Here is a 26,445-nt window from a genome sequence, read left to right on the forward strand (position 1 = left end):
TAGGTCTGAATCTGCTGGGTTGCATCACTATCTGACTGTTGTCCTGGGCTTCCAGGGACTCCAGTTTCATCTCTCTGAATTTTATGCAGCTCTGCTTGCCAGGTGTTTTCCAGCCAGCAGCAGTCATGAGGTTACCAGCTTTTCGACACACCCTGCCCAAGCACCCTGGTCACAGTGCCAGCTTCTGGGAGCTAAGGGGTAGCAGACACAGTGGCAGAAGAGTGTAAAACTGGACAGAAAATAATATAGTAATGCAAGGGTGTTAGAAGTAATAGGGTTTCCAGCAAAGGAGAGAGTCAGTTTAAGGAAGACAGCAGATATCCTCACAGTTGGGAATTTTGGTGGAAAGTAAAAGAGTGACAAAAACTCCTAGGAAGAGCTGAGGACTGACAGAGAGCAGCAAGGACAAGAACAGCAGTGGGGAGTTTAGGAGTGTGCTCCTGGCTAGACAGAGGAAGGAGAGCCCTGTGGCTGTCCCAGATTTCACATCTCACATCAACACTGGAGCACATGTGGAAGAGAGCTTCCTGCTTCCTCTCCTTCAGGACACGTCTCACTGACACGCACAGAAACCAGGCTGTAAATCAAAGCAAGGCAACAGAGACAGTTCAGAGCTGCACCACCACTCCAAACCACTGTGCTGGTGCAGACAGCTGGACACAGAATCACACTCCACTGCATCCAAAACTCCTTCTAAAGGCAAATATTTTATATTAGAAAACTAAATGTCTTGCACTAGTTTTCACTGTAGCACTAATCCTTTACCTAGACCTACTAAAACAAGAGCAATATACAGTTAAATTTCTATGCATTTTTTGCTGCATCTCAGCTGGCTGGCAGACATGGAAACAAAGCAGCAGGATCTGCTCATCCTCTTTTCCTCCTCCCGCCTCTCAAATCAGAAACCATCCCATACAGGGAAAGCACTAACTGAACTCCAGCAGACTATACACTAGAGGGAGCTTTCCTCAGAAAGTCACACCACCGTGGCATCCTCTTTCTCATTACATTATTTTTAATCCATCTACAGAGAAATACACCGGACTGAGGTGAAACAGTTACCATTTAAACCCTCCAGTTCAGCCAGCTCAAGCACTGCAGCAGGTCAGTGGTGTGGAGGGGGGAAGTACAAAGGGAGGGTGCCTGGCAACTTCTGCCCAGAGATGTGCTCCAGCAGACAAGGTAAGGATCAACACTGACATGTTGCTGAGAAGCCTCCTGACATGAACCATTTCCATCCTGCAGCCTCACTAAACTCCTGTGTTGAGCACAAGAGCAACTTTACAGACTACATTTTATACTGACCCAAGAGACCACTCATGGTTAAGCTGTTAATGACTACTTTAATGAGGAAAACAGAGATAAACTTTCCCCAAGGTTTGTGGCTATCCATTTCTGAAAGCAGAAACATGGATAACTGTGCTCCTCACTGCTAATACAAGTGTTGAACTGGTCTTCAAGTGAATTGTTTTAAAATACTATGTAAGGTCAAAGTACTACAAGATGCTAACGACAGTCAGGACCTATTCATTTTCTGAACTCCAGTAAATTGTCCCAAGACTATGAGTGGAACTAGAACAGAAATCCTTACCTGTGAAAGCATTTGTGGCCTGAAAACCAGCTTCCTGCATACTGCTCTTCCAGAGAAGCTTGAGATTCCCGTCTCAACCTGTCCTTATTGGAGACAACTGCTGAGCTTGTTGCTGTCGAGTCACTTCCATCTTAACTCGTCAGAGTCCATTTCTCTTTCCATTCCTGTATCTGGCACCATCCAGTTCCCACCTGTTCCCAGGTCGTTCGATGTGTAAGCAGAAGGGATCTGCACTGAAACTAAGGAGAAGTGTTGGACAGTCCCATCAACCAGCCAGCCAGAGGATTTGTGCCATGATGAATGTGAAAATGAAGCAAATTGCCTGTCAAGGCTTCCCTTCCCTTTTACAATTAAGTTCTAATCCTCTGTTCATCCAGCACCATTTTTCCAGGTCTCAGCCAATGATGATGTTCAATTGTCTCTCCTCTCTTGTGTTCCTCTCCCCTCAGGCACGCTCACTGAGAAATTAAAAAAGAAGAGATTATGTTTCCTGATGACCTGTAGCAACACTAAAATTAACAGACTCCAGGGAACAAAAACCCAAAATACATTATCAGGGATTGATTGTACACATTAAAGGGGATCTTCAGAAGGCAAATCTTGCGATTTTGCTGAGATGCAAAGTGTGACCACACAGCTCTTTGAAGTGCAAAGAGGAACAGTGCTGAGGGTGTCATATGCATCTCTGAGAACATGATATGATTTACATTTCAAAAGCCATATTTAGCAGAGATGGGGGCAGCAATACAATAACAAAATTGCAGTTAAAAGAGAAAAGGAAAAATACTCAAGGCTCTCAAGTCTAGTCTATTCAAAACCACAGTGAAACTATTAGCATTTCATATAACTGCTTCCCTCCTTTTCTGGAGCAGGAAAAGAGAGAGCTGTGTGCCAACACTATATATGCCATTCTTACAGTCTTCTGCAGTTAAAAACCTCTGCATTTCTTCCTGTTGATTACCAAATTTTGTATGTCTTGCTGTCGATTATCTTTTAAAAATTGCACTTGTAACACAGATGACACAATTCAGATGCCTTCAGATATTCAGTGAGGTTAAAAACACCTACAGGCTACACAGCAGAAAGGTGGTCACATTTTACTTGATACTGTTTTATATAGCATGGATACTTATAGCTCACTGAAAACTACAGCTTGTTCCAGGTCCAGCTTTTAAAAACTTCATTAAAACAATTACTTGAATGGGGTGAAAGACACAGCAGACAGGCACATGTTTAAGTAGAAGATTATTTTAGAAAACAAGGAAGAAAGAAAAGAGGACTTGGAGGAGAACCCACTCACTCCCCAGCCACCCTGTTCCTCACGTCATGATGCTCGGCTCACTATCTCCCGGCTCAGTGGCACAGGCAGGTTGAAAATGTATCTGTGATGATCTTATGACCTACTAATGGATTTTAGATGATGAGTCTAGCCAGGATTTGCAGTACTGGATTGGACCCAAGGTCTACCTGCTAGAGCAGCCCATGTCAGAGTATGGCAGTCCCAGCAGCCGCTGCTTTGCAGAACAGTGCAAATGCCAGCCTAGGGAGCGGGTGGGAATAATGCACTGCTTGCTCCCCAGCCCCACATCACCTTTCACCCTGACCTGCAAGATCTAGAGATGAGCTTATACCTGAAGCACAAGTCTGAATATCCCAGAGAGTCCAAAACTGCAGAGAAGATTCTCATGCTCCTTGGGGTACAGTCAGCCAGCCCTCGAGGGCTTCATTAGGGACCCACCTTGGGTGAGGGACAAAAAGGATCTCTCCTCAAGTGTGCCACTGAAACCAAGTGAGCCTGACACCTGATGAATGGCATTTTCCTTGCAACACATTGAATGAAAGCTAGCTGCTAGCAAAGATGAATCTCAATGGTAGTGCTTTGTCCCCTTGATTTCGTAATGCCACTATTGCTGAAGAACACATGTTTTTGTCTCAACACACAGCACAGGAATGACTGATTAGTTACTTGTATTCAAATCTAGTCATTTGCATTCAGATCAAATAAGGTTACCGAACAGATTTTAAATGTTTTCCCCATTTCTTACCCAAACATCTCAACCTAATAGAGAAGAAAGTGGAAATTAATGGAGAAAGGAAAAAAAAAAGTGTAGTATCTTTTATCAGAAAAAAAATTTAGAATAGTTTTTAAAAAGCCATTATTCCTGAATATTATATAGGTCCTTGAGATACTTTTTCAACCCTTTGAAGAGCTCTATGCAACTAATAACAATTTCATATGAGGCTATTTTATTCTAAAATATATATAACTGAGCAAGTATAGTTCTTTTGGGTCTTAACATTGTGCTAATTATTCTATAATGACTATAGGTGAATGCTGCACTCATTTCCCAAGCTTTTTCTCTAGAGGCCTACACTTCCTCTATATTTATAAGAGGAGGTCCATATTTGCATTGACATTTTCTGTCTTATAACTTTGTATTTTGGTTTATAAATCCAAAATGCCGATGCTTCTATTTTCAACATTTTCATTTCACATCTTAGAAGTGCTCAAGAGATGTGCAATAATGTGTTAGCACCCAGGGAAATTCTTCTATTTTTATTTCTATATTTTAGATATAACAAACTTCTAATTCTTGAAAGAATAAAGTATTTTCACTTTACTGAAAATTAATATTTTATTAACTGAATAATTATTCTCCACATCTTCAACAGTTCTCCTAAACTAGTTAAGAACCCAGTAGTGATGAAGAAGTGCTACAACACAGGCACTTTCAGTAACCACTGCTTCTTCAGATAGAAAGATGTAATTTTAACAACATTACAAGGCACTGAAACATTTCAAGAGTTTATTCAGACCTTAATATTTAAAGGTTTAAGTCCTTCCTTAAGGACTCATGTGAAAGCAGATGCTGGTATCTCTTGATTGCCCTAAGTGAGTGTTTTCTATGACTGCAAAAGTGCTTTTCTCCCATGCCAGATAACAAACTCAAGAGGTGGCTGGCAGGATGGAAGGAACTGGAGCAGGATGTTGGGAATAGCCTGTGCAGTGCTCAGCACTTGCTGGGCCTTGTCACAATTCAAAATCAAGTTCAAGACTTATAAAACACCTCTCTTACAGCTATGTGGCCTATTTGTGATCCTTTTCATTAGGCAGACTTTAATCAGTCACATTTGCACAATTTCAGGTTTCTCAGATTACAAATGCATCCAGGTGAAGATGACAAAGCAGCCCAAATTATACCACAGCAAATAAGAAAAACTGAAAATTCTACTTAAAACAGCATGTAGAGCTGTAACCTTCCTATTGTACTTCACATTATCCAGATATTTTCCACTAAAGATGAGCTTATGTTTAAAGGGTTATGTTTGTTTCCCAACACACTGGCATGTTTGCATGTATGGAAAGGGTCAGGACCTCTGCTGACACATTTCAGTATGGCTCAGCCAACTCCAGTGAAGCCATGTGTTTATGCTTTTATACCAGAGTGGTGCAGAAATGCTGAACCAACCTGCTTGAGGGCCCAAAAAGTGAAGACATATCTCTCAAAAAGAGAGAACAGACAATACTGATAGAACTATACTACGGTGTGATCTTTGATGTATTTTTTTTGCAACCTACAGAGAACCCAGTGGGAACTGATTAGATGGTAAGAGAAAATGTGGACTAGAAAGAATAGTCCATTTGATCCATCTGTTGCCTTCTTTCCAATAGCAACAAGAACTCGGCTTCCACTTCTGTTTTCATTCATCTACTCTGCAGTGTTACATGAGTCTCAGAAGCAAACCAGAGCAAACCATTGTGCTGTATAAATATGTAGCTGTGCTGTAAGGATTTTCAGCTACTGTGCACTTACACAATAGAGTATCTAGAAGAAAAATCAAGTCCATTTGTTTTTTATTCTCTCTGTTCTCAGATTTGGTCCTAAGAAAGACGCCACCATCTGAACTTCATGTAAATTGCAAACAGAAAGTATTTTTACTATTTAGCACCTTATGTGTCTTACATGTTTCCATGGTGTATTTAGCTAGTAAACATATTATTTCCCTTTTCTGAACATTCAAAGATGCAAAAGGGTCACAAGAAAAAAGAATCTGAGGGAGAAAAGTAAGCAAAGAGTATAATTAAATTCTGCATTAATATCTGCATTTTATGAAGTATTATGCAACCATCAGCCAGAACAAGACTGGAGGAACTTGTTCTGAAAGAAGAAGTGAAATATTGCTTTTTCCAAGACTGATATTTCTGTAACATCTTGAAAAACTCAAAAGCACTGGCTGACATGTAAATGCTGCAAATTGTTTTTTTTGTTTGGAGAGGGGATTTTTTCCATTTCCTTTCACTAAATTAAATCTGCCTCTCTAGTCCATGCTTTGGTTCCCACACGGGCTTGAAGAACTCACGCAATGTGTTGCCAGAAGAGCTACATCCATAGGAAGCACTTCCTGTTATAGACCTTGGCATCCCTTGGGATGCTAAAGGACAGCATTTCACTAAGGTGTATAACACATTTCCTAACAGGAATATCTGTACAGGAAGCCCAAGCATTCTCATTTCTAAGAAACTTACTGAACAACTTGTGAGCTGTTCTTTAAATTAAATTAACCAAGGGAGGACTCATGCTTGGATTTCTCGCTCTCAGGTGAACAAGTGTGAAAGGGGAGAGAGCTGAGGCTACCTGTCCTACTCTCACTGGGGTCCCTGCAGAAGGTGGGTGTGAGAGGGGCAGACGCCAGCGGGAGCTGGGATGCTGAGGCACTGCCCCGCTCCATGGGTGAAAGGAGGAGAGGAGCACGGTGGGCTGAGCTGGCAGCATGGCTCCAGCTCAACGAGAGACTGAAGCACATCTCCAAGGAAAAAAGACTGAAACCCACACTATACTTCCCACAGGTTAAGGCAGCATAGACTTGGGTATTTATCTGTTTTTCAAAATATCTTTTAAAGTTTGCAAAAGCCATTTAAAATGAAGCTCTTGTGCACACACCTAGCTCACTTCTCCAGATCCGTTTGGATTTACCAAGTTTTCCAGGCTTTGGTTCTGCTTTTCACACAGATTCTAAACTAGATAAATTAATAGCAACCAATTACACCTAATCTTTTTCAGTGGTAAGGCCTGCATTTTACTGCATGATCCTCATTTATTTTATTTACTTCTATCTATAATTTGTCTTCCTTCCAAGATAGCATTGCACCAGGGCTAAGTAAATCCTGCTTCCTGGGAAATACTGTGCTCCATAACTCAAAGACCACTTAAAAAACTCAAGGCAACTTTCACAGGAGACCATACACAAATCAAGCAGAAAACCAGATGTTCAAAATATGTTTATCTAAGCACATCTTTCTCTCTCTCACATATGCATACACACATATAATTTATTTTTACTTTCATTCTTCAATATTTGCATAGGTCAGTTGGGACTTTTTAAACAGCTGCTGTATTTTACTTTTTTGGTGCATTTCAGCAACATACAAAATGAATTCGTATGTCAAGTTATGTTATACACATTTATATTCCTATAGATATTATCAGATATTCTTAAGTTTGTCAAGGAATTGTGTCCAAGCTTCTTCTTACTTCTTTTTTATTACAGCACTCCCTAAATTGGGGGAAATGAAGAGCAAGCAAAGCAAGGTGGTCTTTTTTTATTAGCTGAAGCAAGGAAAAGGTCTTGAGAAGAGGGCTTATGGCCAAACCCCAGCCTGTTAGGAGAATGTTCTATAAAGCAAAATAAATCCCAAACACCAGCACACACAGCAAAAAACATTGCAGATAAAATCTGGTTAAAAAGGAAAAGGATGACTGTTTCAGTAGAGACACTTCTCCTCTTCCTCCTATTTCTTTCTTTCTGGAGTGAAGCAACAAACTGAAGCAATAGCAAAAAAATTGGTCTGTCTGGTAACTTCATGCTGAAGTAAATAGCCTCTGGTAACCATGCAGAAAGTATTATTTCCCAGAATCACAGAATTGCCAAGTTGGAAGAAGAATTATCAAGTCCAACTCCAGGCCCTGCACAGCACCAACCCCAAGAGCCACACTATGTGTCCAAGAGCACTGTCCAAGCAGTTCTTGACCTCAGGCAGCCTTGGTGCTGTGATCACTTCCTTAGGAAGCCCTTTCACATATGAAGAAATCCTATAAATAACCGATAACTCAAACAAACATGCCACATTCCCTTCAATTCATCTTGTTAAGTGAAATAATTGAATCCTCTATTTTCTATCTCTGCAAACAAACTAAGAAGCCATACATTTTATCATAGCTGTGCTGACAGAATGCAGTCAGTGGAAAACTTTACTAAGATCTCCATGGCAAGCTACTGGGTTTGGATGAGATAATTATTGGGAGAAATTGTACAAGCTGTGCTACGCAGTGCAAGTAAGAAGATTGCATTGTTTATTTTTGCAACTTAATAAAACTATAATTACCAGAATCTGTCACAAGTTATTATTAATCATGCTGTTCTATGAACCTGACCAATCAAAGAAAAACCTGACCTCTGAATTTTATTTGCCAAAATAACAAAAAGGTAGTAAGAGCAGAATCCAGTCTCACTATTTTTCCAGAGGAACAAAGGGTCACTATTTGATTTTGCAGAAGGCTGGTAAAAGCAAAATTTATACTGAACAGATTGAGAAAAAGATGGCAAATTTTTGATTGGTCTTTCTGTGACTTGTTTGGGAAATGAGCGGTAGACAGAAACCATGGGAATTCTGCATATCTCAAGACTTTGAGATCCAACATCCAGCTACAATCCAAAGGGCATTTAGCAACCCTGCACACCACTGGAAAAACTGTGGCTGTTAGTCACAGCTGCAGAACCTGATCACCCTGATAAGCAGCAGTAAGACAGGGAAGTGACTAATTTAACCCTGGCATGCCACAATGGATGTGTGAGCAAGGAGGGGACACCTTAGGAAAACACAACATGGCCACCGCTGATCTGCTGTAAGACCATCATCAATGTGGAGCCAAGCATAAGATGAGACACATTTCTCTCTTTCTCCACTCCCACAGGAACCCATTGCTGCTTCAACAACATCTTTTCTTCTGGCTCCCTTTCACCTCATCCTCAGAACCCGCCACACAGACACACTCACTGTATGTTGTTTACAAGCTCTCCATTTGCCAAGTTCCTGGTTTTTTATCAGCCAACACAAGTTCCTCAAGCTCTTTATTTAGGCTTTTAGTGTAACAGGAGCACATGGATATTTGCCATCTCTGTGCATTTCTGTTGCATAATAAAAGCAAATGGGCTTATTTTCTGGTGCACATTACAGTTATGTCATATATGCCCATCATCCCCAGAAGATCCAATGTCAGGCTTCCCCTCTCTACTGACAACATTTTCTGAGCAAGGGCATCACATCCACCAAAAAAGGTGCACAGATGATAGCAGCTTCTCCCACTGCATTGATTAGAGCAGCCAAAATGCCTATTACACACAATGAAGATACAGACACACATACCTACTTGGCTTTAAAAAGTCAGACTTGTGTGGATCTAGCCAAGCTACATTTTGTTTCTGAAGGCAGAAATATCTGCACATTGTTCTGGAAAGAAAATGTAGAAGACAGTATGTCTCATGTGAAAATCTCAAGCAGAAGGGCAGAGTCCTTCCACAGTATGGGAGACCATGGATGTAAAAATATATGGGAATCTAAAAATTCAGGGGTTAATAAGAGTTACCCACAATTATTCCAATTTCTGTCAAAACACAGGGTACAATTGACAAAGCACAACACTAAGCTCATTAGTTCTAACTAATGAAGAAAAAACTGATGCTGAATAGACACTTTGGAAAATGAAACTACTGTCTTGGAGCATAAAGCTACTACCTGCAGAGCACTGGGGTTTGCTATACACGACTCTGGGAAGTGAATGCGCTCAGCCAGTCTCAAGAAGGACATAGCGTCCTGTGCCCCTGGGCCACGACCAAAGAAAATCCTCTTCTGCTAACGAGTCAAACATGAGTTATACAATTGAAATAGCATAAACTGACACCATATTATTTGAAGAAACACTGATAAGAATGTCCTAACTTTCTAGAACGCTGTATCAGTCAGTGCAATTAATGCCCATCTGCTGTGATCAGCAGCTGTTCAGGAGGGCAAGAAAAGTAAGAGGAAAGTCCACTAGTATTTTATGCACATTACTATACAAAGCTAGTTCTCGCTTCCTGTGAATCAAGCTATGCCACAAAACTTTATTTGGTTTATTGACAGTGTCTCAGGAGCCAACATCATCTGCATGCTGCGTGAAGAAATGCAAATGGAACATTACCCAGACAAGAAAAACCCAATTTGAAGAAAATGTTGACAGCACTGAGCACATCAGCTACAGGGTGTTTCCAGCACTACTTGGAGCAGCACAGCAGACACAGGCAGTCTGTGCAGTGCAGTCTCACAAATATGCCTCTCCTAGCCTAAAGAAGGCGTGCAACTGTTTCTGACTGCACAGATCCACTTTACTTCCAGTACCACAGAAAACTTAAAAAGATGTATGACTGTATCCAAAGGGACCCTTGTTATAACAAATACCCAAAACTTCTTCTAGAGAACCAGATTTTAGATGACTGAATATCTGTGAGGCTTTCTGATGCATACTCTACCAGATTTTTCACACTAAACTACAACCATCTACATGAAGTAATAAGAGTTTTAAATTCCCGTTTACCTCCATTAAGACCATATCTCCATTTTGACCAGTATCTAACCAAGCTGGTATGTTTAAATTGTATCTCCATCATTATATGATGGCTGAACTCTGAACTTAATTGAACTATCCACATGGATCCAAACTATTGCTTCAACGTGGTCTCCTGCTGCTCTGCTTTCCAGAGCATCCACTTGAATGTTTTCCTCTGAATGACACTAGATAACAAGGAGATTAACATGTATCAGAAGCCATATCCAAGCAAAACCTTCTCCTGGGTCCACAGTGGTTTTGTCCATGCCAGACTAAGGAAAATGAACTTTGCCTTATTACTCAGTAACAATGAAGAAAGCGCTCTTTCAGCATTTTAAAGATTGGTACTTTTGAGCCCTAAGTATGGGGCGTAAGTAATTGCCTCAGCAAGTCTTAGCTACAACTAATAACACAATTTTACTCCAACTTCCAACACATAAATGAGAAAAGGAACAAAATAATGGGTTAGCATTTCTTGTCTTTTTCTTGGACTTGGTACATTGGATTTCATATTTCTGGTCATGTTATCTGATCTTTCTGGGCTTCAGATCAAGTCACTAAAGTACATATAGCTTCTACCTGTGGATTAAGGAGCTATAAAAAGCTTAGGGAACAGAAGTGTTACTGGTAAAACAGACAGAAAATGCTAAAGCAGAGCTTTGATTAATTTGATTTTGCTCCCAAGAGAGTATATCATTCTGCCAAAATCCAAACCAACTCACTTAGCACTGTAAAATCATGCCAAAGAAACAGTTTTAACTAAGGTAGGGTCAATGATTCTTTATTTCCAGGTAATACCACCATACATACTCTGCTGTAAGTCTGGCCTTCTTCAAAAAATCTATTGGAAAACTACTCAAAAAAGTCACAGAAATTCACATGAAAAGCACATCTGGGAAGCAGTATCCTGAAGTGATCAGCTAAATCTCATGTCCCAGAAAAACACAGCTCATTCTCTTCAATTCCCCATTACTCAACATACAAAAAGCAAAGAGGTTATTTTCTCCCTGTGCTTGAAGGACAGCATAAACAAACTGCATAAAGACATGGGAAGCAATGCTGTTACCAGTTAAATCTGTGAAATTCCCGAGAAGTTCTTGCTTAGCACAAATAAAAGAGAATCTCACTTCAGCTTTAATTCATGAAGCATTCCTAATCCTAACTGGCAAAAACAAACAACTCATTAAGAACACCATGTTTATGTTTGTATAATCTAGTGCCTTATCTATTTTCTGCCAATGTTTTTTTTAATAATAGATATATCTTAACATGCCCTTGTTGTATTTTAAAATCATTCTTGCTATGCTTATGTACAGTGTCTGGATGCAACTGAGGCCTGTGACTGCATGGAACTGAAGAAGTGTGCTACTGACACAATGCTGACAGCCCCTCCCTGACTATCAGGGAGGGGAGGTTGACCAAACATCTCAACAATTGGTATTCTTATGAAGGAAAATTGGGCTGATTTGGTTTTTTTCAAGCAAACAGCCCATTCAACTGTTCTTTTCTCATACTTTCCATGCATGCTATCCCTTAGCTTTGTTTTGTGTTTTACAACAAAAAATTGGGCTGATTTGTTTTTTTTAAGCAAACAACCCATTCAACTGTTCCTTTCTCATACTTTCCATTCATGCTATCCTGTAGCTTTGTTTTGTGTTTTACAAGCCTTTAAAATACAAACCCACAACTTTTACTTTCAAATGTCCATGAGATTACATGTGCAGTATTTCAAGCCTACCTGTCAGGCCTCTCCTCCACCACTACATCCCTCTGCAATAAAGATAGATTCCTATAAGAAGGGCCTGCATAGTCGTAATTTATAAATAATTGTGAACTATTGTGAATAATTGTAATTAAAGTTTCACAGCCCCAAACAGAAACACTGCAATCTCGTATTAAAAGAAAATAATGATCTCTGCAGATGAACCATCATTATCATCCTTGTTCAGTCATGGAGCTGCAGCTTTGTATTTCCCAGCTGTTAACCTATCATCAGTCTTACCACAAAAAAAAAAAAAAAGAACACTTTTTGCCTTTCAACCCCACCACCTCCCCTTTAAAACAAGTGGAAAATTTAATGAGAGTCTGACTTTGTGCCTTTGATAATTAAGTTTTCAATATCATGGAATTTGTTCTAACAGGAGCATCTGCTTGCTGCATTGCAGCCCTACAGCTAAGAAAGCATTGGACTTATTAATAAAATACAATAAAGAACTGAACATCTGGGTGGGAAAGATTCACAGAAAGGGAGAAGCTTGTTTTCTTCTCAAAATATTTAGGAGACTGCAAAGCTCATCCAAATAAAATGTAGTTTTTGTGTTGAGGAAGCAGCTGGAATCAATGATGCTGATTATTCTTATTGCACTATATCCTGCTCTAAGAAACAAACCTATTTAGAGGAAACAGAGGGGAAAGCAGGAAAATCCCTCCTGTAATAATCTACCACACAGTTAAAAGCTCCTGGTAGTGTAACCCAATCCCATGCCCAAGGAACAGGCAGATGGGTATACATAAGTTCTTTCTGCTAACAGCGCTGGCAGAAAAGGGCTTCGTATCAACACTTCAAATACTGAAAAGAGAAAACAGGACAAAAATAAAACAAGAAACACTAAGATCCCAGAAGAGTTAAATAGCTAGAATTTTGGATCAACAATTTGAGCATCTTATATAACACAGTTCATCATATGGTACCCAGTCACTCATGCATCAAGAGCAGAAACTGGGTTAACTACAAAATTTCTCAGAAACAAACTGAAACCTTGATTTTAAAACACTTCTAAATGTGCCAGATACTTCAGTACACTGTTCAAAGTTAATTACCATCAAATTAAATATCTGTGCCTCACATTCTTTTTAAATGCAAAATCCGTGGGGCTGCATGCAGATCCTGCAAATGGCACTCGCTTTCTGTAAGGCTATGCAGTATTTCTTTGCAGCCCTGAACTAAGAGAACGTGAAGGTGTCAAAAAACCTTTCTAAAGGATGTTGATGACCTGTGGGTCATCCCAGAACCCACAGGTAAACTGGAATCTTCCGTTCAGCAATGATGCACAGACTTGACTGCGTTGTCCCGCCTCTGGCAGAAAGGAATACACCCCCGTGCCCTGGGGACCACTGCCTGCCCTCCTGTCTTCTGGGACATCAGAAAAGGATCAGGGGGACACATTCCCCCTATTGTCACTGAGGGTACAACCCCAGAGGAACTGCATCATGTCTGTCTTCCTATGGAAAATGGAAGAATTACTTTTCTGAGTCCCATTTTTTGGAAGGAGTAGGTTGTTACCCAGTACATGCTTAAGTTAGCAAGACTGATCCTGATTTATCTAGACATTTTTCTGCCTCTTCTTATCTCTTCTAGCTTAAAACTCCTTGTCTGGTGTTAGTTGGTGTTCTTTGTTCTTAAACAAGATGCAAGAAAAAGCAACCAAAATGATGTATAATATCTGCTCCCTACCATGATGACAGAACTAAAACGAATCAACCAACCCCGGTATGTTAATTCAGTGCACATTTTGGATTGGTAATGGGCCATTTTTAGTCACATATATCTTCACAATTTTAAAAGTCAAAGGTTTTGCTACTGTTTGCATCATGTTATACATAAAAATACATCAATGTAAACCCTATTTTTTATCTGTTGAGACTTCATGACATGACTGAAGCTCCAGATTTATTTTAGAGTTCAGAAAAGGCTCTGGGCACTTTTATGAAAATCATACAGAACTCACAAGGAAAAAAAATCAAATATGCATTTGCAGAGAGAGCTATGTGGATTTTTAACAAATAACCAAACCAAATTTACATTGTAGCCACAAGCAAACATCAAAAACTCCAGTTCAGAGGGGTTCTTTTTTAGTAACACAATCACTTCAGGAAACTATTAAAATAGCACAAACTTAAAAGCAGCACTGACAAAAACTGAATGTAGTTCAATTCCAGTTTCCAACTCAATACCTTTTTTGCACACTTACGCTTTGCCTTCCATACTCAGCTGCATAATATAAACCACCAAACTGCACTTATAACAACTCTGAACTGACAATACCAAATTTTAATTGAAACAAATGAGAGAAGTTGGGCAACACACAAGCATTTTATAGGGAAGTTAGCAGCAGACACAGCTGGGATAAACCTCCACCCCTACAAATGAGAAAGTGATCTAGTTTTCTCCTTTTATTTTAATCTTTCAAAAACCCAGACAAATCTGCTAAATTAAAAAAGCAAAAAAACACTGCAAACGAACAGTCTGACAAGTGGTGACTTCTGGAAGAAAGTTATCTTCTCCCTCTTAATTCAGAGCCACTTTCTTGCAGCCTTTTTATATGTCAGCAACTTGCAACAACCTCTTGTCATTTTAACTGCTACGCAAAACATCTCTGAAAATTGTTGGTGTGCTTGTGTGTAAATGTCTTTGTACAAAGCCCTGGATGCAAACCATGCCTGAAGTAAATGCTCTTTTAGAGCACTTCATGGCATCACTGCAGACATTTTTCTGCTGCAATAAAAGACTAATTTACACTAAAAGGAAAAATCACCTCACAAGAATATGAACCAATCCTCCTCCAGGTGCTTTTGCTGCAATTAATAAAGCAATTTTGTCATGAAAGTGAATGGAATAGAGACAAAGGAGACCCTACAAAAATATCAGGAATTAAACACACAGCATTCAAACGGCAATCTATTAGCAATACCTCAAATCCAACTTATAAAATCCAGACTTCTCTCTATTATTCCATTTAGGTGGATAAAAAAATTCCCTACTTCACTATTATACCTGCTCCATGGATGTTAAGGCTGGGTGGGGACAGCAAAAGGTGGCTGTCAGCCATAGCACAGTCAAAAACCATTTGCTTATACTTGGTTTTGGGAAAGCAAAAAAATCATCTGAGATGGAGGAGGGTAAATCTGTCTCTCTTTCCAACTGGTTCTCGACTCCTTGGATGAGCTCATCAATAAAACATCACTGCTTATAATAGTCATGCAGTCCACAGAGAACTACATTACGATTATAGATGTCACTAAAAAGTCACAGCCATAAATTATTTTTCAAATGTATTATGCAAACGTAAGTAAATGTATCTATTTCTGCAACCAGCTGAATCATAGCAGAAGTAAACTTCCAGTTTTGTTTCCTTACTGAATTTTTTAACCTCAAATCTCACATACAATCTATGCAGTACATTATAATACAGCTGCACAGAAAAGCACCTCTATCATGACAGTGAAACCATAAAATGTAACTGCTGCACCTATTCCCCTTGGGAATGCTGAAGATGCTGGGCAAATGCCCTCTGCTCACGTCATTAAAACAAACAAAGCCATTGTCATGAAATCATTCACTGTGCAGAAACTTTATAAGTTCTTCTATTATCTTTTATAGCTTAATTTGAGCACTGAGAATCTCTAGAGTGCTTTGCAGCACATTAATAAGAGATACTTGCTTTATAAAGTTTATCATTATTACTGTACAGCCTATGTCAGCTCATTACACTCAAGTTTGGGGGTTTTATTTTACAAAATTTTCCTCAGCCCAAGACTTGACTTTTTCATTGAATGATAAAGGTGGTGGTGGTTCCCGAGGTCTCTTGCACAGAACTGCTGCTAGTTCATTTTCCATACTGCTTTATACTGCCCATTATATCTAAAACTGCTGAAAGAATCTCCTCTGAAGTCATAAGGCACCAGACCTTGACTGCACTGCTATTTTCCTCACTAAAATCAGGAGCTACTAGAAGCACTACTAGAAATTAAGAAAGCAATACCGGAAGCGGCAGCTGGCAAACAAGAGAATATACCATACTGCCCATTAAATCTAAAACTGCTGAAAGAATCTCCTCTGAAGTCATAAGGCACCAGACCTTGACTGCACTGCTATTTTCCTCACTAAAATCAGGAGCTACTAGAAGCACTACTAGAAATTAAGAAAGCAATACCGGAAGCGGCAGCTGGCAAACAAGAGAATGTTTCAGGTTTTAAACAAATTCCAGTGTTTCATACTACTGGAAATAGTGCTCTGGAAGAGTACTCTCAGAGTACTTCAGTACTCTGGCTACTTAAATACTTTAGGGCTTACATCAATCTTTATCCCGTAAGTAAAGCTGAACCTGATCTAGAGTCAGCCATGAGGGCTTTGAAGACAGACACAGAGGAACACAGAGGCAGCAAGGCCAGACGGACACCAGCAGCTTTCACCAGCCCCACAACAATCCCTCAGGTCCTTTCCTGCTTCTCTGCCAAAATCTCTGTGCAGGTGGATGCCCTGACAGCATAAAAGTCCACAAGTGGGGTGGCTTGGTCCAGCCCCTGAGGGCTAAAGAACCCCTTTCCCCGGAGTCAATCCCGTGCCGGCTTTGCCGAGGCTGGCGCAGCTCAGCCGTACTCGTGAGCCCTTCCTGGCCTCAGTGCCCAGCGGGGAAACACAGGTGAGGCCCAGTGCTGGCTCACCCAACTCCACCCAGCTCCCACTGGGAAGGATCCATGGGGATATCATCAGTGGGGACATCATCCTTCTGGAGCCCTCCCCAAAGATGGAAGCATCCACCTGGATGTGGAGCACAAGCTGTAACTCGGCACAAGGCACTTAGTCAAGCCCTCACGGGATGACTACAGCACATCAGAAGCATCACTGCAATGCTTTTGGCAGAATTCTCCTGATGTCTGATGCTGTGCATGGCTGCTGTATTCCTGTAGGATGCCCAACAGCCAGATCTTGGCCTAAATCTGCAAACAAACTATTTCAAACAAATCAACCACACAAAAGAGTTTTTCAAATCATGCTTCACTTTGTTAACAAATACTGCCTGTCAACATCCTTTCATGTTTTTTTTTCCTCAATGTTGCATCCCAACACATTAGCCATGTTGGATTTATCCCAAAAGGGGTACGAGAAGGGACAGAAAGCACACACAGGTTTGCTGGACGATCAGAGGCATATAAGATTTTTCATTTTTCTTATACAGTAAAAAGCATTATTTAAACTTCCATTTCTTCCTAGAACTTCTTTGAACAGAATTTGTTTACTCAATTAGTTCTATAACCCAACTTCCTAAGCAAATAAATGATTGCTTAAGTATGATGATGTTTAATTCATATTGTCAGAATATTAACTCATTTTTAACTATGAAATCTCACTGAATTATTTTAAAGACATGTAAATGTAAAAAATTTTTCCTCATTTCTACCCAAATCCTTGTATACTCAAGAAAGTGCAGTTAATCAATTCAAAAAAATTAAGAAATCTTAATCTATTTATGATCAAGAAATATAAACAAAAACTTAAAAGGTGGCCTTTTTCTAGTTTGAGTCTGATAAGGCTTGCAAAATTTCTCCATGAGCTCTGATACTTTCAAACAGTGGAGTCACATCAATCTCATGTTGATGAAAGCATCATGAAATATTTCTCTTTCTGATCAAACCCATGAAGGCACAGTACAGAGAACATTATTAAGATGTGCAAATCATGTTCCCAAAAATGATTGTGTTGTCCCCAGTCTCTTTGGGAATATGCACTAAGCAAATCAAACTGACAGGTGTTGCAGCAGAACTCAAGACAACCCAAGTCCTGCTGTTCCTGAAGCCCAGCAGTCCAGAAGCTCAGACCTTTTTGTATTGACTATGTCTTCCCAGTACTCCCCACCACAGTGCTTATTTTACACAATTTGTGCTTTTCTCAGAGTCCAGGACAAGAATGCTTTCAGAAATTAAATACGAATGTCTGATAATGCTTTTTTTCCCTGTCCTCAGAATACTGCCTCAGTATTAGTTAGCAATTCTGTTCAAACCCTGCTTTGACAGGAGACCCATGTACCCCCTCAGGGGTTTTTAACTGAGTTCTTTATTGCATCAGTTTGATGTGGGTACACTTAGGTGAGACAAGGAATGCTTTACTAGTATTTACTGGTAGCACTGGAAAGTTCAGAAGCAAAAACTAAATTTCTGCCCAATTTCTAAATAAGCAAGACCCATAAGCTTCTCAAAAATATTTGCCAGAGTATTTTATTTTTACAAATGCAAAACATGCTTTATATTAATCCCATTATTGTAAACCATGAAGCCATTCTGACTAAAATAAAACACACCGGAATGCAGGCAGCCAGCATGGAAAACTTCAGTCCAAAAGTTAAAGACATGTGAAATAATGTGCAGCTGAAAACAATCATACAATAACAAATATTTAATAAAGAGCAGTAGTTAGATTACACAAAGTTGTTTTACAGTACATGCATGTGTATAATTCACAGACATTCCCTTCTCACTTTGGAACCCTGAAGATTCCTTGGAAAACTTTTACAAGAAGTATTTCTCCTAATAGCAAAAACTTTCATTAATAATACAGAAAAAGGAATGCCAAGAGTATGAGTGTAAATCCTTAGGCAGTAAGCAAGGTAGTAACCAAGACATTAGTCTTATATGAAAACACACAACCCATCCAAACACGCACCAAGAGTCCATGATCTGTTTACAATTAAATCTGATGCATTTCCTTGTATGTGTAAAATATGTATGTGAAAGATTCAGAATCTCTGAGTTTAAAAGCTTGTTCCTGTCTAGTTGGGACATTCAAGGAGATCTTCAAATCTCAGAAGAGGAGGCTTCCCCAAAGATGTTTCCAAGAAGAAAAAAACATACAAGGAAGAACACTAATGTATTGTAACACTAATGTAATCTATTACAAGGCTATGCAAAAGAATTGTTAAAATTAATTTAATGTGATAAGAGGGTAGTTCTTTGTTCCCAAGGGATGCGGATGTAAAACAATCTCCAGAGTACTGTCAGAGCACTTTCAGGAGCTATCACCAAGAGTACCGTGGTTACCAACCACCTTGTAGGCACTCTATCTTCCACTCTCCCAGAACAGGAGTAGGAGATAATGCAGGCTTGACAGCTTCTGCCTGCTTGTAGGGTGAAGGCAGACATAGATGCCGTCATGATTCCATGGTGTCGGCATGACAACAAAATTAATGCAGAGTCCACTAACCAAAGACAACAAATTTTAAAATTTCAACATGTGAATTTGTTCTACTTAGAAGAAGTGGGGGAAACAGGATCCTCCGCAGCTTGTCAAAAGAAAGGGCAAATAGTTTTCTCTCTTCTCGAGCTGTCTTCTCATGAGGTTAGTCATAAGAGAGCTCTGCTACAGCAGAAAGAGTTCCACCTAAAACAGGAAAAACTGACCAAAGCAAATCAACCACAATGACTCTGCCTCATACTGTCCATTCCAGCCAGAGCGGGAGAAGGGAATCTGGGTTGGACATGGCCTGGAGCAAAAGTATTTCTTAAACCTCCTATGGTTTGCCAGAAACAAAAAATAAGAGGACACTAAAATGCAGAAGTCGCCTTGCTAGCCCTCCTTAAGATCAAAAATAAATCTTAGCACACAGAAGAAAAAAAATCCCTACTTTATGAGGCATATTTTTAACAAACTGATTGGTCAGGCTTTTAGCATTCATAGCCAAGCAATTCTGGGCAAATATGACGGATAAAAACTAAAGAATCTCAAACCAATTAATATATCAACCAGGGAAGTCATAACTAAATGTTCAATAGATAACTCTACTAAATGCAGTTGCTTACTACATAATGCTACCACCTAAATTTGACTTGTTAATAAGCCAGAGGCCTGATTAACAGCTTTCAGGTTAGTGTTTAAGCTCATGACATTTAAGTCAAATGCCGTTAACAGAGCAAGTTTCTTCATGTTAAGGAGGATGAAAATATTTTTTTCTTTTAGAAGGTACAGCCTCTGGCTATCTCCAAACTATAGAAAAACTACAAATAAGAACTTAAAATAAAACATACTATTGAGTATGTTACTAAAGATAGAGACCATTTGAAATTGCCTAGAGGCAACTAAAATACTTGCTGAGGTGAAACAAGCCATCTTTGCTCCAAATGTAAAACCACCTCCTGACAGGTCTCCAGGCAGAGTAGGAGAGTTAAGAAATACAATTCAGCTTTGAAGGGTATGATCTCTCAGGGTTTATGGAAAGCTGTTTTAGATAAATTATGAAAGGAGTAGCAGAGATGAAGGTAAGGCAAGAATGGAGAGAAAGAACAAAGCCAAAATGGTCTGTAACAGCCAAGGCAAATACCTTTTGCCAAAAACTACAGGACAACCCCCAAGTAAGAGCTATTTCCCCAAGCAGTGATGAACAACAGAAATTATCATAATAAGCATTGCTTTCTAGCCTTCTAAGATGATCAAGCTGCTTCATTTTCCTCAGGAAACTTCAACCTCTCTAGTTTTTCCTTATGAGAAACGGTTTTAAGCCTTTCATTAAGAAAACAGGGGGAAATCCATGAGGACTTTCTCACCCTGCCCTTACAGCAGCTGTGCACTCAGCAGAGGGGACAGGGAGTCAGGGTCTCCTTCCACCCCCACCATCCACAGAGTGGGTTTGTACCCTTCACTCCTCTTCATGGACTCACACAGGTCTCTCTGTAGATTTGGTTCAAATACCACTGGGACCACTTTTGGGACAGTTGCTCCTTTCCCCAGCATGTGTTCCAGCTACGCTAGTAACTCCATCCCAGCTGGACACAGCACTCCCCACTGCCCTGCCTCCTTAAGAGCGATAAGGATTGATGATTTTCAGGCTCAAAGCACATCTCTCTGAGTAGTGGTGACTGTGAAGGTGAAGGTCCTACAAGCACACTGCTCCTCCCTGCCTCTCCAGGGCCAGCCTGTGGCAGAGCTTGTGTTTTGTCCCAGAGAGTCAGGGAGGTTTTAAGTCCAGGGCTTAGGAAAAAGCTGTAAGGCATTTCTTTTAGTGCTCCAGTCTTCATGATGGGTTGGCTTCCACTCCTCGGTAACCCCTCCATACAAAGTATGAGAGCTGATAGCTCTGCTTTCATCAAAACAAGAAAACAATGAAGGCAGCACCTCCACTTTGGTTTTATAAGTTTTTTTATGAATCATAATACAGCATGAACTAAAACCAAAAATCTGTGTTGCTTAGTCACTTAAAGACTAAACACAAGGAAGGCCTTTGTTTTCAATATGTGGTTACTTGACTAGGGATAATGTGAAGAGCTCCTCTATTTAGGATTAACACTTCTAATACTTTGTGCCAAAAGACTGATTCATTTTAAAGGAAACGTAAATGGACATAAAAAGGTTGTCAAACTGGAGGAGTGTTTCTTAGTGCATCATCAATAAAAACAATTGATATTTGAATACAGTGAGCAATAATTTCTATAAAATTCACTCTGATTTAACTTAGTATTGTCTGGAGAGAGATGTGACTTAGTTTGAAGAAGAGTAAATAATTTTTTTTAATAAGTATGTAAAGTTTATGAGACAGACGTACTATATACTTTTCAAATATGAATTAGGGGTTTGGTTTATTTTTTAACCTTGCACTGGATTTTAAGTGTCCCACGTGTCAGTGAAATTCTGCTCTCACCTCATTCAATGGGAATTATACTAATAACTTCACTCTGAGCAGAATTTTACCTAGGGGACTCATAATGTGTATTCATTTCATAATTTTATAGGTAAACCCAAGAGCATTATGCTTTATACAATGAGGACAGAGCTTGAAGAAATCAGTAGATCTTCCATTTTATGCATTTTCCAAGCACGCCTACTTAAATACACTAAGATTTAGGGTAGCACTGTGTATATTTAGTTTTAGCCAAGGATCACAATGAACTCCTAAGCTTTATTTTCTCATAATCAAATGTAAACCTTTCTAAAACATTTGGCATGTTTCATCTGAGCATAAAAAGGTTTGCACAATTACATTACTTCAAACTCCTATCACAAATTACAACTTCATATTCACTATGGAAACAGACTTTGAGTTCACTTGAGAAATAACAAACTCATAAGGATTTAACTCCCTGTGCTATTCATTAAAAATAATTATTCACTGCAGAAAGGCTTGGTGCTGAGTGGATGAATGGTCAGGCTGGAGAATTCCCTTTAGCCGTGGAACAGACATCTCAGATACACCAAAGGTGCCTTTCCTCATGCAGCCCCCTTTATTGCTCAGCTGGAAAGACTATCTGTAGAATAAGATGAGACATCAGACACCCATTTAGCTCCCCACTCCTATATTGGCTTTTCCAATAGGAGCACTGATTACTGGCAGACAATAATGATTTTTGCAATGCGAACATCTGTGCAACAGAAAACAGACTGAGATCAAATTAATGGCATGTATCTCACTATTAAGCAGGTACCAAATATTAAAGATTTTTTAAATTGCTAATAAACCTGACTTCTTACAGAAAATTTAGTCAATAGAAACACCAAAAGCTTTATAAATCTACAAGTGAGATGCCCTTCAATACCCTTTTGAAATAAAAGAAAATCTTTTTTTTTTTTTTTTTTTTTTTTTTTTTTTTTAGTAAATAATCAAACTACTCTTAGGCAAAGCTCTAACTAAGGTCTGAAGTATAGAAATCCAAATTATGTTAGTTACTGGTCTCACTGTAACAATAACTCAGCCATACTGCCCACAAGCAGCAATTAATTAAATTTAATAAGGAATGCTATGAGTTGTTCCTGTTTTTAAAATCCCAGTCAGAGCCCTAAACAATGCTGCCTTTCTTAATCCAATCTTCAAATGTTTAAAAATCCAATTGAACAAAATCATCTTCAATACTGGAGAAAATCCCAGTGCATAAAAAGTCACTTAAGTGCTCTATTGAACAAACCAACGAAATGTACATGGCAGAGGAAATGTCAGTTTTTAACAGGTTACTGAACACCTCCTTTCAATAATATAAATATCATTTATCTTTAATAACACTCAAGAAGTTTTTCCCCATCGCTAAACTTTGAATCAGGAATTCACTGAGGATTAAAAAGCAAACATTAGAAAATATTAACTTGTCGTGCTGAAAATTCTCTATTCACATCAATGTATGCAGAAGATTTTCCCTTTCTCTTTCCAATGAACAGGAGGGTGATCTTAAAAAACCTGGAATTATTTTCCTCTCTTTACTATTTGAATATGAAACATCATCATACAACATAAAGCCAAGGGGAAAAAAATCAAGCACTATACAAGTCCATACTACCCATCTAATTTCCTGGCAACTACAGCACAAGTGAAAAATGGGAAACCAGCAAAATTTTTCCAACTGCCTTTTAGGAAAGCACATTACCTGAAAAGGCAGTGCGAAAAATAGTGCCAAATGTCCTAAGAAAAAGTGATCAGAGACAGCCTTTAAAGGAGTAACATTACAAATTATTGCCCCCTGAGTAAAAAGTTAAGAAGTAACTGATCACGTAAAACCATAAAACTACGAAGACAGGGACCAGGGTATCCCATCTACATTTGGAAGACAGGTTAATGTAATCAGCACAAAAAGTCCATCACACTGAAAAACCATTTGATTAATCCAGTGTGTTACATGTTTATATTGTGATTTCTATAACCTGATATGTTGTGAGACTCTCATCTGCTTCCTCATTTATGCTCACTATGCCATCAACATCGTGTTAAGACAAAAACGTTTAACTAGCTTTGCAGAATTAGTACAGAAAGCACTACAGCAGCATAAATTCCTTTGGTCTCCTCTAGACTGGGGGGAAAAAAAATCTGAAATAAAAAGGTAAAAATGGCAAACAGTAAGCACTTGAAGAGCTGCATTTATAAATGGCAACAACTATCTCTCCTGATAAATTCCTGGGTTTGCTACAAATTGAGCTCAAATTCTGAGTCTTTTCAACCCATATTCCACCAGGAAATTCTACGTCAGATTCAAAGTCTCTTTTTCAAATTCCAGGTGCAGCTTTTGCACTTTTTACTTGTTCTTTGAGGAAAAATGTCTACAATGCTGGCTAGGACCTATACTTCCAAAATCTGCTTATGAAGGCAATTATTCCTATTCAAGCCTATGGCAGAGTTCCAGATGCTTAGAGTATGAAACAGGAACTCCAGTGAAATGAAAGGTCAACAAGCCCTGCATTCCCACCAAGAACCAAAGACTGGAAGGGCGTTATAGCAGCAAGTACCTCAGAAAGGATGCCCTTGCTGTCAAATGCCCTTGCAGATAGATGGTGAACTTCTCCCAGCATTGTCAAGGGCCACAGGTTCCTTTAGACTCTGAGTTCCCTTGCCATGCCGCCAAATAAGGACACTTATCCTAAAGGAATTACTCATTAAAGAAAGCACCTCATAGACAATCTCTTTCAATCAGGAAGACTAAGAAGAAAAGAAAGAGGAAGAAAGCAAACGAGTATTTTCCGGCCATATTTCCCTTTGTTGGAAGCTTGTGTGCTCCTCTCAGTGCAGACCCCCTCTTGCCTATTCAGCCTGAGGACCAGCATGCCAGCAGCAATCAGTAAATAAAAAACTGACTCCCAACTGCTCATGTTATTTGCAGCTCAATAAAAAATAATGCTGGGTCTTTGACACGTGTTTATATAACACCTAATATAAAAGGCTTGTTTCTCATGAATAAATATGTGGGGCAGGCCGAAGTCTGGAAGCATTTTCTGACTAAGAAAAAAAAAAATCTGTGAAGTCTAAACTCCAATTCAAATTTCTCCTAAGCTTTTTAGACCTAGGGTTCACGTTTGAGACCATATGCAATTAAAACGAAGTAGACTTGCCAAAATAAAGCATATTTTGTGATGCAGTGATCTTGACTGATTGGGTTTGTTTATTTATGCTTACACAGAATTTGGTAAACTGTGACAAGTGTCTCAGTTAATTCATCCACCTGGGAACAAACAGTATTTTAATATATATTAATGAAAATGCTCTAAGAGTAAACAGTAGCCTTTCCTACTGGTTGCACGAGTTATTGTAGAGCTTTATATAGCTTAATCTCACCATGCAGCTTCTTCTTATCATACACTACAGTGCTTACACTTGGAAAATTAATATTATAGCACTTTAATTGTTATTATTCTCTACAGCTTGAAGTGACCTGCCTCTTCAACTTTATAAATAACCCAAATACTCTGCTTAATTTGCTATCACCATAGTAATTTTTTCAAAGGATGACTCAAATTCCTACTTCAAAATTAAACGCATTTTTTCAATCAAGTCTCTTCTTGCAGCATTAAAGCACTGGACAAAATTTTTATTCAAAAAGCCCTTTCCTCTTTATGGAAACATCATTACAGCAATCATAATAATCCCTTCTTTAACATGAAACACTAGGTCTTATATGTGTTTACAACATTTACTACCTTGTTAATTCTTTTGTTCATGGAGCAGGCATTTGCTATGACACAGTCTCTGTCATTCTCAGCAACTCAGTGATTCATCTGCCTTTTCTACACTTACCTTTCAACCTGTCTTTCCTAATTTTTTGTTTCACTTATCACTGTTTTAGTACTGCTCTCCCTCTTTAGGTTCTAAACTAGGCTTTTTCCTTTTCACTATATAAGGTCTAATGTTTGAAAAGCTTTTGAGCTCTGCCATTTGTGGTACTGTGACTCATTTCTGTAACGACTACTGCTTTCTACAAAAGAAAACTAGAGTTTCTTGCCAAATAACCCAAGTTACTTGGGTCACTGCAGTCACTGGAAGTCACACCCACCCAGTAAAAACTAAAACCCACGTCTGGAACAGAGTGAATTCCCTGATACAAGTGAAGGAGCTCTAGAATGTTCAGTTAGGTCTGACCTCATCCTGACCATTTTGGATAAACACAAATACACTGGTTTAATTAATCATCCCATATATAGGTGTTTGCTTTGTTCAGCTGCTAGAGGATCTCTATAATAAATATTCTTTCTTTTCCAGAAATTTGGATTATTTTCATGGCTGTTGTTCTTACATGAGATGAAAATGGAGAGCTGTAGCACCCACATTATTTTTTTTCTTCTCTTCCTCACCGACACTGAACTTCCAACATTCAGAAATTACTGGTATAATGAGATTTCCAGTCTCATATTAATTTTAATATACTAACATAAAATAATACCACACCACTGTTCTCACTCTGCCATTGTATATGGTCCCATTTTTTTTAGTTTTAAACTAAAACATCTCTGAAAGATAACACCCATAACTCTAAGTTTTCAAACCCCGAAAACCTTTAGAAACACTTCCCACATGGCTGGCTGGCACTCATGATCAGTGACAAACTGATGATTGCACAAGAGGTCAGCTGCAGGACACTTAATTTTTTTTCTTTAAAATAATCCTGGCATCATAGAACTTCACACCTTTCTGACATATTTGCCATCCAAAACCCAGTGGACAAGCCTACATTACCTTCAGCTTCATTAGTTCTTCA

The 26,445-nt window shown here is 39.1% G+C and overlaps 1 protein-coding gene across 3 annotated transcripts in view; it reads right to left on the bottom strand.

Moving 5' to 3' along the window:
* Positions 1-26,445, bottom strand: part of LOC100223646 (low-density lipoprotein receptor class A domain-containing protein 4) — a 327,058-nt gene that overhangs the window by 225,408 nt on the left and 75,205 nt on the right. For all 3 annotated transcript variants that reach the window (XM_032746926.3, XM_072924475.1, XM_032746929.3), the window contains one exon: positions 1,592-2,049. In XM_032746926.3, coding sequence (XP_032602817.3) covers positions 1,592-1,631 — 40 coding nt within the window. In that variant the 5' untranslated portion in view covers positions 1,632-2,049. The remainder of the gene's footprint in view (positions 1-1,591; positions 2,050-26,445) is intronic.

Source organism: Taeniopygia guttata, chromosome 2, assembly GCF_048771995.1.
Source record: "Taeniopygia guttata chromosome 2, bTaeGut7.mat, whole genome shotgun sequence".
Lineage (NCBI taxonomy): Eukaryota > Metazoa > Chordata > Aves > Passeriformes > Estrildidae > Taeniopygia > Taeniopygia guttata.